Below are 13,045 nucleotides of genomic sequence, written 5' to 3' on the forward strand. Positions count from 1 at the left end.
AGTGTTATCAAATGATATGACTATATCATCAGTTTCCCCCCCAAATTCTCTTATTTCAGGGTTGATGGTGATCAGGAACATAGAAGAGGGTCAATATTGTGACCGACCCTGGTATATTGGGATAAAAGTATATGAATGTCAACATGTGTATTTCATGAAAACAATATTTGTATCTCATGAATCCTCGTCCCCACCTCAATAAGGAAAACCAAACTATATTAGCTCCCTTACCTTCATAATGTTCACCAAGTCTGTCTGATAGTAGCGATCCTGGTGTGCATTAGCAGCTGCTAAAGTGAGAAGGTAGTCATTCCTTGCATGGGTAGCCTTTGAATTACACTCGGACCGTCGTGCTTTTAACTATATTTAAAAAAAGGGAAATCAAAATGTAAGGCAGCTGATTTTGTACTTTTATACTATGAGCAAAGCATTAAAAGATATATGGCTTTAGATGGGTTGTTATATTTGTTGCTGCTTTTAATAATATTTCTATTATTTGCATATATACTTTATACGATTTTCAGTAGGCAAAATTCCAGCACAAATCTGTGAACGGCTGAACAGATTCATCATGTGCTTGTACTTGATTCTGGGGAAACATTCTGTACCAACTGGCCAATCGTTATAAAGACAATATGCCTGATAAAACGTGAGGCCTCTCTAGATTCAAGATAACATTAGTTATGTGTCTCATGAAAGTGACATAATACTTTACTAAAGTTTTACTGAGTAGATAATTTATTCTTAAACTCACCTTTACACTTGCCTTCTGTAAGCTTATCCTTGACTGAAAGAGACTAAGCTTGGACCTGTATTAAAAGTCAATAGAATAGATTAATATCAGAAGTTGTCTCTGGGACAGATAGGGACACAAATGGGCTATCTGATAAGGGAGAGGTTTTCTTTTTGGGTTAAATAAATGCAGTAAAATAATTTAATAGCAATTTTTTAGGCTAAACATTTTATTTTTATATTTAAGAGTAAAAATTAGGGGTTTTAGGAAGTGGTTACACATGTTGAACAAGCTCATTTGCATAATCAGCCATCTTCACTGCATATTCTGAAATGTTTTGCTCAATCTTACACTAATTTTCAAACAATGATTAAATACAACACGTCAGAATGCTCTGGTGGCAACAGGAACTCACAAAATTCTTTTGTTGTTTGATGCTTAATGGCTATTTGAAAGTCTTCCATTTGATAGCCAGGGTTGCAAACTTGAGCTACTTGCCTTCTAATGGGGTAGCAATGTAAAATCACCAGCAATCCACTCAGATAAGGTTGAGTGAGGTCTGCCCAAAAAGAATTTTTTAAAAGCCGGCGTTAGCCTAATTTTGAAACTTTGATCATAGGATAGGAATAAGCTTGTTTGTGTGTTTTTTCCAGGTTAATCATTTTTAAAAAAGCCAGAGCCCATACAAGCATCTTAAGAACATCAGGCTTATTTGCAATGAGGTATGAAGGAAAACTTAACTAAAATCATGAACACTTGAATTTTGAAACATTATTCTGTTATACCATAACAAGAAAAAAAAATGTGAAACAGACAATATGAACAAATGTTTTAAATCAGATAATAATCTAAGCTTTCTGAAAACATATTAACCCTGAAGAGGTCAAAACAACCAACATTCTCAGAGGGAGGGAGGGATAGCTCAGTGGTTTAAGCATTGACCTGCTAAACCCAGGATTGTGAGTTCAATCCTTGAGGGGGCCACTTAAGGATCTGGGGCAAAAATAAGTACTTAGTCCTGCTAGTGAAAGCAGGGGGCTGGACTCAATAACCTTTCAGGGTCCCTTCCAGCTCTATGAGATTAATATAATATATGGATATATATACCTATTAAATAAAACATTATTCAATAACTGTAAATTTTACCTTGTGTTTTACCTCACTTTATGAGCAACAGGCATCCATAAATACCAACCAAGAAGATGGCATTTGAAATAGAGTAAAATAACAACAGCCTTTGTTCTCTGTTGTACACAAAGAGAACATTACACATTGTATTTTGGTAGAAGTGGAGCATCCTTCCATGGACAAAATTATTCCTGGTTAAAATAACTTTGTTCAATTTTTTAAAAAGCTTTCTAAAATTTCATATGTAAAACTGATAAAAAACACAAACTTTTAGCTATATTTGATTCTGATGATGATGATGATATGATATATAACCATACCATCCCTACTGATAAATACATCCACTACCCTCATTTAACTTCAATACAGTTTTCCCACCAAGTCTACATTAGAAACTGGGTCTATATTAGAAACTTTAGCTGGGACAGTAATGTTGGCTAGAGTTTTTTAAATTACATTAAAATATTGGCAAAAGCCCTAGAGTATATAAGGTTGTGCCAGCATAAGAGGGCTTTTGCTTTAAAGTAAAACAGGATAAGCACTTTTGCCAAGCTAAGTGTTGTGTACACTAGGAGGGTTTGCCGATATAGCTATATTAGTTTAAACCTGGCCTAAGTCTATTCTAAAGAAACTACTGTGATGCAATGTTACCACAAAAAGCCAATGTGCAAATATTGACTGTTTGGTATGTCAGGTGGAGGACAGAGTAAGAAAAGGGATTCCACAATGACTGGTAGCTTCTATACTGGTTTTAATAAGACCTCTGACTCCAAGACACAATAGCTGTTCTATTTTAAGCAAAAAGACAAGGAAACACTGGGTTTTGAGCTGCCAATCGAGGCCACGCAGACACCCCTCCCCCCCCCCCGAGCAGGCCTGCCAATCGGGGGAGAGGAGGCAAAGGGGGCAATTGCCTGGATGGGCCACAGGGCTCCTAGGTGCCCGCAGGGTGGTACCAGCGGCAGTGAAGGCAGCCAGGCGGGCCTGTGGAAGTCCTGGCTGTGCCGGGAAAAGAGCGCGCCCAGCAGCACAGCTGGCAGAAGCTCACTGGGCACCAGCCAGCACAGGCGTAGCACCACCCAAATGTCAGACGGACCTATTTAGGGCGCCCATCGACTGTTCTGCCATGGGCAGAGCCATCCCTAGGGTACGGTGGATTGAGGCAACTGCTCCGGGCCCTGTGCTTTGGGGCTCCTGCTGGCCGGCGTGATTGGCCAGTGTGGTTGGTCCTGGAAGTGACGTATTCTTCACTTCCGCCCCAGGCCCTGGGCCTGGAATTGCTGTCAGCGGGCCTGCCCCCTGAGTAAACCCCAAGGGAGGGGGTCAGGAGAAGGAAAGCTCTACAAAGAGTGTTGGGCCCCCTATTGAAAGAGCAGGTAATTGGCCTCCAGGATGCAGGTCTCAAGCAGATCTCCTTGACCATTCAATATGAATGCCCTCTGCTTTCACAGCAACTTCAGGGCCCCTGGAGCACCTTCCAGCTCTCTGGCAACATGGCTGCAGCCTGGCTTTCTCCACCCACCACCGTCTCTGGCATCCCCCTCAAGGGGAGCTACACATTAAGGAGAGGTTTCTGGGGGAAAATTAAGATTGCCTCAGGCTTCATTAAAGCCCTGTTGGGCTTCCCACAAAGATAAGAATTCTTGGATTCATGGAGTGCTCTCTAACCATGCCCTTTTACTGCCCACAATTTGAAAGTGATTAATAGTCAGTACTGTTACTCTTATATTATTTTTTTTAAATTGATGTGTTGCAAAAGGTATCCACAGGAACATTAGTTAGCACCATCCCAGGTGAATTAGATTGTTTCAAGTTGTGTTTTTTTCTATAAGATTTATGAATGGAGAAGGATACAATCCCTTACTCGTGATAAATAAAATATTTTACATTTTCCCTGCTTTTTCTAAGATTTACACTTGATTGTTAGTTGACTAATTGCATAAAGCTGTTTAAATTGTTTATAACATTCATCCAAACTTAGCTTTCCAAAACCCTCATACCACCAATATTTTGGATAACTTTCAAGTTCCAATTAGAAAACAAAATATGCACACGAAAAGCTGAAAAATTATGTCAGTAAATTCTACTATAAAAAGGATATCTAGAATTTGATAGTGTTTATGTTATACTCCCAGCCTTCATAAATTGCTCAATTAAGAAACTGGAGGAAAATAGAACTGTATACACAAGGCCAACTATTTGTATAAATCTGATGCAAACTGGATTTTATCCGCATGCAGAAGCAGGCCTTCTGCATATCAGTCTGTCATTTTAATCTTTACAATACCAATGCGAGACCGGGCCAATTCCCCTAGGTCAACCTTTGCTCTTCTGAGGAAGTGGGTGGACAGTGTATGATATTTCCACCCCCTCCAGCTAGTGTATGTCACCACCTCCAGAACTTTCCAGTTCCTGAATTGTGTGGAAAGAGCTCCCTGAAGAACATTTTTTTTCTAAATAACTTGTTCTTAAAAATTAAAACGAATAAAAGAAAATACCTCAAACTTTAAGGAGAAGTGAGTGGGCATCCTTTTACATTACCTTATAAAACACCTGTAACAGGTAATTTCTTTTTAAAGATGCCAGGTACACAACTTTGCCATTCTTGGAGAACAAGTTTGAGGGATGTTTAAATAAAAAAAAAAGTGATAAAATTGCAACAGGCCAAAACCCAAAATGGAAACATGCAAGTTATGTGTTTTAGTGAAAGGAAGGGTAAGATTACCTCCACAGGACAAGAGGTATGCGAAAGCTATAACCTCAAAGATATGACCTCATAAAAGCAAAACAAACACTTCCCAAACAATATTCAACTGTGAAGCAAGTTTAAAAAAGATGAACTCAAATTGGAACGGGTGCAGAGAAGGGCGACTAGGATGATCAGAGGAATGGAAAACCTGTCATATGAAAAGAGACTAGAGGAGCTCGGGTTGTTTAGTCTGACAAAACGAAGGCTGAGGGGGGATATGATTGCTCTCTTTAAATATATCAGAGGGATAAATTCAAGGGAGGGAGAGGAATTATTCCAGCTTAGTACTAATGTGGACACGAGAACGAATGGATATAAACTGGCCGTGGGGAAGTTTAGGCTTGAAATTAGACGAAGGTTTCTGACCGTCAGAGGGGTGAAATATTGGAACGGCCTTCCGAGGGAAACGGTGGGGGCGACGGACCTGTCTGGTTTTAAGATTAAGTTAGATAAGTTTATGGAGGGAATGGTTTAATGGTAAAACATACTAGCTGAGGAATACCGAGCAATGGCAGGTAAATAGTATAATGGCTAACAAGGGTCAGGCTGGAGACTCTTGCCTACATGCTCGGGGTCTTACTGATCGCCATATTTGGGGTCGGGAAGGAATTTTCCTCCAGGGTAGATTGGCTGAGGCCCTGGAGGTTTTTCGCCTTCCTCCGCAGCATGGGGCAGGGATCGCTAGCAGGAGGGTTCTCTGCCAATTGAAGTCACTAAAACACAGGATTTGGGGACTTCATCAGCAGAGTCAAGGGAAGGGTAGGGACGGTTTTGTGGCCTGCAGCATGCAGGGGGTCAGACCAGATGATCATAATGGTCCCTTCTGACCTTAAATGTCTATGAGTCTAAGATGCATGCTTGATCAACAGGATGTATCAAAGCAAAGTAAGGCAAACCTCAACACAAGCTTATTCAGAGCTAGTATACTACTCTTACAACAAAACTGAGTGTAATGATTAAGGCAAACATGATATTTACACACACATATTTAATTACAGAGTTGCTATTATAAGAACATACTTGGCCTCAATATCGGCTTTTTCCCGCACTGCATGAGCCATCTGTTCAGTCTCAAAGTACTTCTTCTTGCTCTTAGCTAAATCTTTTACTGTCTCTTGTAATTCAGCCTGGATCTTTGTCAACTGGTCTACACACTGCAAAACAGAATACAACAAACAAGCTTATAATAGAATTAATATCATTGTACTATTATTGTTCAATAAATCTTGCACAGATCCATATGCTCTACAAGTTCTTTTAGGTTAACTATAGATTCAGTCCACCTTTTAAAATGAATCAAAACAAAGAACCAACATCTTTTTATCTCAATTGCTTTCTTAAAAAAAAATATCAGCAACTATTTAACTCAGAATGTTTAAAATATGTAGTGTTGTTGTAGCCGTGTTGGTCCCAGGATACTAGAGAGACAAGGTGGGTGAGGTACAGAGGTGAAAGTAAGCTGGTACGATCCGGTACAGCGTACCGGCAAGAGCCGGTGTGCTGGACCGGACCAGCTTCCCCAGGCGGAGATTTAAAGGGCCTGGGGCTCCCGGCAGCGGCTGGAGCCCCGAGCCCTTTAAATTGCCGCCAGAGCCCTGCTGCCAGGAGCCCTGGGGCTCTGTCGGTGATTTAAAGGGCCCAGAGCTCCGCTGTGGTAGCAGCAGCTGGGAGCCCCTGGCCCTTTCAATCACCGCCGGAGCCCTCAGCTGCCGCTGCTACCCTGGGACTCTGGCAACAGGGCTCAGGCGGTGATTTAAAGGGCCAGGGACTCTGCCACGGTAGCGGTACCTGGAGCCCTGGGCTCTTTAAATGGCCCCTGAGCCCCAGGGCTCCCAGCCGCCTCCGCAGCTGATAGCTCCAGCGGTGATTTAAAGGGCCTGGGGTCCCAGCCTCCTCTACCGCAGCCGGAGCCCCTGGCCCTTTAAATCTTGATTTAAAGGGCCCGGGGCTCTAAAGGCCCTGCTTCTTCTGGTTGAGGCCCCACCCCTGCTCAGGACTCTAGTGTATGGGTAAGTCCTTTAAGTTATTTTCACCCCTGGTGAGGTAAAATCTTTTATTTGACCAACGTCTGTTCGTGAGAGAGACAAGTTTTCAAGCTTACATGGAGCTCAAAAGCTTATCTCCGAAAACCTAAAGAAGAGCTCTGTGTAAGCTCGAAAGCTTGTCTCTCTCACCAACAGAAGTTAGTCCAATAAAAGACATTACATACCTCACTCACCTTGTCTCACTGTTTAAAATGTTATACTTACAAGATTTTTCACACAACACACAATCAACCTGTGGAACTCCTTGCCAGAGGATGTTGTGAAGGCCAAGATCGTAACAGCGATCAAAAAAAGAACTAGATAAATTCATGGAGATAAGTCCATCAATGGCTATTAGCCAGGATGGGCAGGAATGGTGTCCCTAGCCTCTGTTTGCCAAAAGCTGGGAATGAGAGACAGGGGCTGGATCACTTGATGTTTACCTGTTCTGTTCATTCCCTCTGGATCACCTGGCGTACTGGCCAGTGTCGGACGACAGGAGACTGGGCTAGATGGACCCTTGATCTGACCAAGTAGGGACGTTCTTATAAAAGCTCTTAATGGGGAAATTAGTTGCAATAACCCAGATGTAGTATGGAAATGCCAAAGAAGGGATATGGAAAATGATTTAAAGACTAGTGACTTCAAGCAAATAAGCATAACTACTCTTGTACTTCTGTAGCTTAAGCGATTATAGAAAGGACTCTATCATTTCTAACATTGAGGATAAGCACCAAAAAGGTAGCACTAACAACTGTAAATAAATGCAACTGTCCCTAGCCTCTGTCTGTCAGAGGGTGGAGATGGATGGCAGGAGAGAGATCACTTGATCATTACCTGTTAGGTTCACTCCCTCTGGGGCACCTGGCATTGGCCACTGTCGGTAGACAGGATACTGGGCTGGATGGACCTTTGGTCTGACCCAGTACGGCCATTCGTATGTTCTCTTCCATCTTAATTTTTAAAAGGTCACAAAGGCATTTCATACTCCCACTATACATTCTTGTTCCCAACTTAACCAACATTCATTTAAAACCATGCACTGCAGTATAGAAAATACTTTTACAATAAAAGCCATTTTAGAATGTGATGTGTGTAAGTATCAGTCTACTTGACAGAACACAGTGAAACAACTTGCTTTCAAAAAGCTAGCAAAAAAAAAAATCATACTAGTAGAATACCTGCAAAATTTGAGAATCTCTTTCCTTTTCCCCCAAAACTGAAAGCAGAGAAAAAAATATACTCTCTTTGAATCCAAGAAATACAATGGATTAATTCTGAATTGTTAAATACTATTTTAAATGTTTTTTTTTTTCCTGTTCCAAGCTGCATGTTAAGAGCTTTCCAATGCATAGGGTTAAATCAGAAATTACCATCAAGCACAAAGACAACTTTCTTCATACCTAAAGCTTAAAAAAATTCATAGCTTTTCACGGAGAGGTGAAATAAAAATGTCTCTGTTTGCATGGGTAAAATATAATCAGCATTGATAATGTACATTTTAATTGGACAGAAAACAGTGTATGGAGAAAAAGAAGGAACAGCAATGAAATTGTTCAATGGGAGAAAACACATACTGCCCCAGAAATAACTCAGACGACATCAATGCCCAGAATTATATCCTGCTTCATAAAATAATAAATCCATGTTTTTATTTTCGTTTAAACACCTGTTCAACCTAGAGTAGGCAAGATTTGCACACAAATATTACAGTATATCAGTTCAAGTCCACTGATATCTCTGAGAATCTTTTTCACTAGTTTCAACAGACTTTGGATCAGACCCTATATGAACAACCCTATTATAGTATAGCATTATGGATCTTCTCATTTATATGCAAACATTCTGACTTGTCCTTTGAATGCAGAAAAACCGTTATAACATTAATATCTGAATTAAAGTTTCGATGCCACAGTAGGACAATCTTAAAAATGTATTTTTCTAAGACTCATTACTGTACTCAAATGCTTTCTACATTTCCTTTTTCACTATACTAATTACCAACAGGCTGTTTTGTAAACCCATGTTCTTTCCTTTATAATCAGCCTGGTGTTACCCTTTAAGTGCAACAATCCAATGATGTAACATCATACTTTAGTTACATATTGTTAAAGGCAGAACAGTTAACTATTGCCTGTCACCTGTAACAGTTACTTGATACAGATTTCAAGATCTGCTGTTATTAAATGTTAAAATGTCACGTATCCTAGTACAAAGTTTCGTCAAATTATACCACCCTCCTCTCAATACTGGCAGTTTTCAAATTCAATTTCCTTTCTGGTTGAAATCTGCACCGAACACAGGTGTAAGGAAAAAGTTCTATCAGTTCAAGAGAAAATATCCAACAGCAACAAAAATCCCAGGATATGTACAATCCTCTCTTCAAAATCTGGCGAGAATTCAAGTGCCTAGCAAGGGATTTTTAATTTATCCCTTCTTAACAGAAATCTGTTCTCCCACTAATAACCTGAGATTTCCTTCTGGCTAGTGGAAATGAAAATATAGTCTGTTCATATTAAAACCATCACCTCAAATGAGCAGACCAATGAAGTATTGGGGGGAGGGGAGAAGAGTTGTATACCTTTAAAAAATTATTTGATTTTAATATGTATTTGAACTTTACTGCCCAGAAATCCTAGAGAAAATCTTTGAAGAGCAATGAAAAATGAGTTTAAGTTAAAATCTGACACTGTACTATGTAATCTCAGAGGAACATAAGAACATAAACAGAGAAACAAAAAGGCAAAGGTACTTAATCAGCATCTCAAACTGCCTCTTCAGGGGGTTTAATGAAGCTAATGTAACTAACTCTATCCGCACTAAATACAACATGATTTCCTCGAGTTATAGACTAATTCAAACATGCAAAAAACTGTTTACAATTGGGAAGAGATGTGTGTTTTTGTTTCATTTTCTCTGTATCGATGATTTTTACCTCTATGTATACGCTTTTGAGACTCCTGCATCTAACCTTCTAACTATTAAACTTTACAGACTTCTATCTGAAGTTGCCTGCAATTGCTCTAATTTAGCATGATCAGGAACCAGAAAAATCTGAGCTGAACTTTCTTGTTGAGGGTCTCATTATCAAGGAGGTAGAAGCTTGGGAGAAAAGATGTAGTAGATAAGGCAGCATCTCAAGTGTCACTGTTTCAAGTTGAAATTTACTTTGATGCCTTCCAGTATGGTATCAGAAGTGCTTTACCTGCTCCAGATCTGAATTTCACTAGGTTTTTTAACCAGGACAGAGGTCAGAAATATCATAAGAACAACTGTGTGCTTAACTCTGTTCGGAAATCCAAGAAAACAACTGGCTCCCAGAAGATTATGTTGTACTTTACCCACACTTGCACTGTTTAAAACATTAATTTTGTTATGAAAATATTTAATTATGCTCTATAGTACATGCTTATTCTGAGCTATACAAAAAGTACAATGATCCCAGGCTACCTCAGACTGGAAGTACTGCATCATTCCTCCAAGGACTTGTCCCACTAATTCAGAAGTGGTGAACAAATTCCAGAGGGAGCCACATCCAGCCCTCTTTAGCCAGAAGAGCAGTTATCATGGCTTAAGGGTGAATGGTGAGGGTGAAGTGACAGAGAAAGGGAACTCTTAAAAATACTACTACACACTTTTAAAATAAAGACCTCCTTTCCTACCTCTGCCATTGGTTCATAAACTCCCTGTATTTATGGAAGCAGTAGCAGGAGCCATTTACCAAACTAATTAAAACATGAGAAATTACCATAATATTTGTTGGAAACCCCCACAGAAAAATAAACACATGCAATAAGAGAGTTTGAGCTCCAGAAAAATCAATGTTTCACATAGTGGGTGGACCACTACAGTAATCTCCTAAGGAATTGGCAACTGAGCTTATGATGAGACATACATCAGTTTATACCCCACGCATCTGGAGAAGTTACAGCGTGGGATGTCAGCTCATTTTAGCTAAGAACACTGCAACTCTCACGTCTTTATTTGAGAGAGAAAGATACAGGCTCTGGAGTACTCCGAATTAAACATGACAAACGCCCTATGATCAAACTCTGGGAAACAATGTAAATAAAGAACTTACCTGTCGTCCCCCTCTAAATGAGCAACATTCTTGTTAGATGGCAGACTAAATATTTTGAACCACAAGCAGTTTTTTGGACAGTTGCAGTATGTGTTCAAACAGCACTCCCTCGACTTGACCTCCTGTCCCCCCTGCCTTTGGCCTATCTTATAGAGAGCACATCAGAAGGTAGCATTTTTGGTAACTTCTAGACACAAACTGCTCATTGCAATGCTGATATTTATACTCTGTGCTCCCTTTTTAAAGCATCATTTTAGCATTCCTCAAATTACAACTACTCTCACCCCAAACTCCACTGAGATCCATAATTAACTTCTCTTCATAATACACAGCTCATTAGAACATGAAAAATATTCAGCTTAAATGAACAAGAAGTGCTGTATTTAAAAAGACATTTTAGATAATTTATAAAAGCAGATTCCACATAAGGTTTGATTAAAAATATATTGAATACCGAACCGTTCTTGCTGCATATGTTAAGGTGTAAATCACATTAAAATTACAAGTTGAAAGCCTGTGCATTGCATGGGTGTAATCTGTAAAGTCATGTGTGTAAAAAAGCCAAAAATGGTTGATAACGTAAAAACTGGATGGTAACAGACTGTTAAACCCAGCAATGATTGAACCTGGTGATATTCTAAACAAAAAAGAGATTGCAAACATGCTTGTAGCTGTTTCCATCACATCACTCTTACTTTACAGACATTTTAGGCTGCAGAGTGATACAGTGACAATTCCTGGAATCTTATTATATCGCTTTGTAGTAATAAAACATTTAAAATGAAAGTCAGTTTATTTTCTCTCTTAACTATAAGAATTTTTCTATACAGATTAATGCCTGAGACTGCCTCTGGTACCAACTTTTACAGGATGTGACTGAGTCTTCTTAGGGTGACCAGATGTTCCGATTTTATAGGGACAGTCCCGATTTTTGGGTCTTTTTCTTATATAGGCTCCTATTACCTCCCACCCCCTGTCCTGATTTTTCACACTCGCTGTCTGGTAACCCTAAGTCTTCTCCACTTCCATAACATCTTTAGAGACTGCATAAGCCACTCCCTCAGGTTTAAAATGCACTGCAACTTAAAATCAGAAGCTATTCCACTGAAAACTCATTTGGAAAAAGTCAACACCACTCCCAAATAGGGTGACCAGATAGCAAGTGTGAAAAATCGGGACGGGGGTGGGGGGTAATAGGTACCTATATAAGAAAAAGCCTCCAAAGTCGGGACTGTCCCTATAAAATCGGGACATCTGGTCACCCTACTCCCAAAGCAGACTATTTTTTCTATATTTGTGTCACTATTGGATCAATTCAATCTGATTGCCAAAGCATGAAGTTAGATTTGCAAAGGAATTTACTTAACTCTCAAGTAGGGTGACCAGATGTCCCGTTTTTAAAGGGACAGTCCAGTTTTTTGGGACTTTTTCTTATAGAGGCGCCTATTACCCCCCATCCCCTGTCCCGTTTTTTCACAGTTGCTATCTGGTAACCCTACCCTCAAGTCAATTAAAAAACTTCATTCTGGAAAATTTAGTCTATTATTATGAATAACTGGTTTAATACAAACTAACGGTTTAACTTCTACAAAGGAACACAGCTGAACAGGCAGAAACAGGTATACAGAGTATTTCGAAATATTTCTACTGCTCTACAATCCCTACTAGTCCTGAACAACACACTTATAAAAGCAATAACTCTCAACAAAGAATACAAAGAAAAAAGAGAGAAAATACCTTTTTTAACTGTTGTTCCTTAAAGCACCTGACTGTCCTGGCAGGTTCAGAAATGAGGTTTTTGTAGTTTTCACAGATATTGAGCCGTGATTGGGCCACCTGCATTGTGCCTTCTAGAAATGATTTCCAAACTGGATACATGCTCCTACAAACAAACATTAAAAGATGGTGAGAAAGGGAAAAAGGGAGACAGGAATATTTTACTTTTACTGCTACTAATAACTTATAAAACACTGTTAATGTATGCACTGCTTTACAGAGTAGGACACTCTTAGCGGCTGGCTTGCCCTCACAAGGAGCCTTTCCTGTTTCCTGAGGCATGCGCGGGCAGAGGCCTCTGCTCTCTCAGCGCTGGGGGAGCTTGGGAAGGTATCTATGCCACCAGAAGTTTGGGTCCCTACTGCTCCTGGGAGTCGGTGGCGGATCCTTTAAGGGGCTAAGGGCCCCAACTTGGGAGGCTGGTCCATGTGGCTCCGAAGTGGCAGGGCAGCCCGAACTGGGCCTTGATGCCCCATGTCCTTTCTTGCCCAGTGCCAGGGAGCCGAGCTTCTTCATTTTATTTCTGGGCATTGGTGATGGGGAGCAGTGCTGAG

General features: G+C 40.2%; 1 protein-coding gene across 5 annotated transcripts in view; it reads right to left on the bottom strand.

Annotated features, from left to right (window-relative positions):
• FCHSD2 (FCH and double SH3 domains 2) overlaps positions 1 to 13,045 on the bottom strand; it is a 238,866-nt gene that overhangs the window by 91,362 nt on the left and 134,459 nt on the right. For all 5 annotated transcript variants that reach the window (XM_054015857.1, XM_054015856.1, XM_054015855.1 and 2 more), the window contains 4 exons: positions 12,453 to 12,597; positions 5,631 to 5,764; positions 755 to 809; positions 232 to 360 (listed from right to left, as the gene is read on the bottom strand). In XM_054015857.1, coding sequence (XP_053871832.1) covers positions 232 to 360; positions 755 to 809; positions 5,631 to 5,764; positions 12,453 to 12,597 — 463 coding nt within the window. The remainder of the gene's footprint in view (positions 1 to 231; positions 361 to 754; positions 810 to 5,630; positions 5,765 to 12,452; positions 12,598 to 13,045) is intronic.

Source organism: Malaclemys terrapin, chromosome 1 (genome assembly GCF_027887155.1).
Source record: "Malaclemys terrapin pileata isolate rMalTer1 chromosome 1, rMalTer1.hap1, whole genome shotgun sequence".
Classification (NCBI taxonomy): domain Eukaryota; kingdom Metazoa; phylum Chordata; order Testudines; family Emydidae; genus Malaclemys; species Malaclemys terrapin.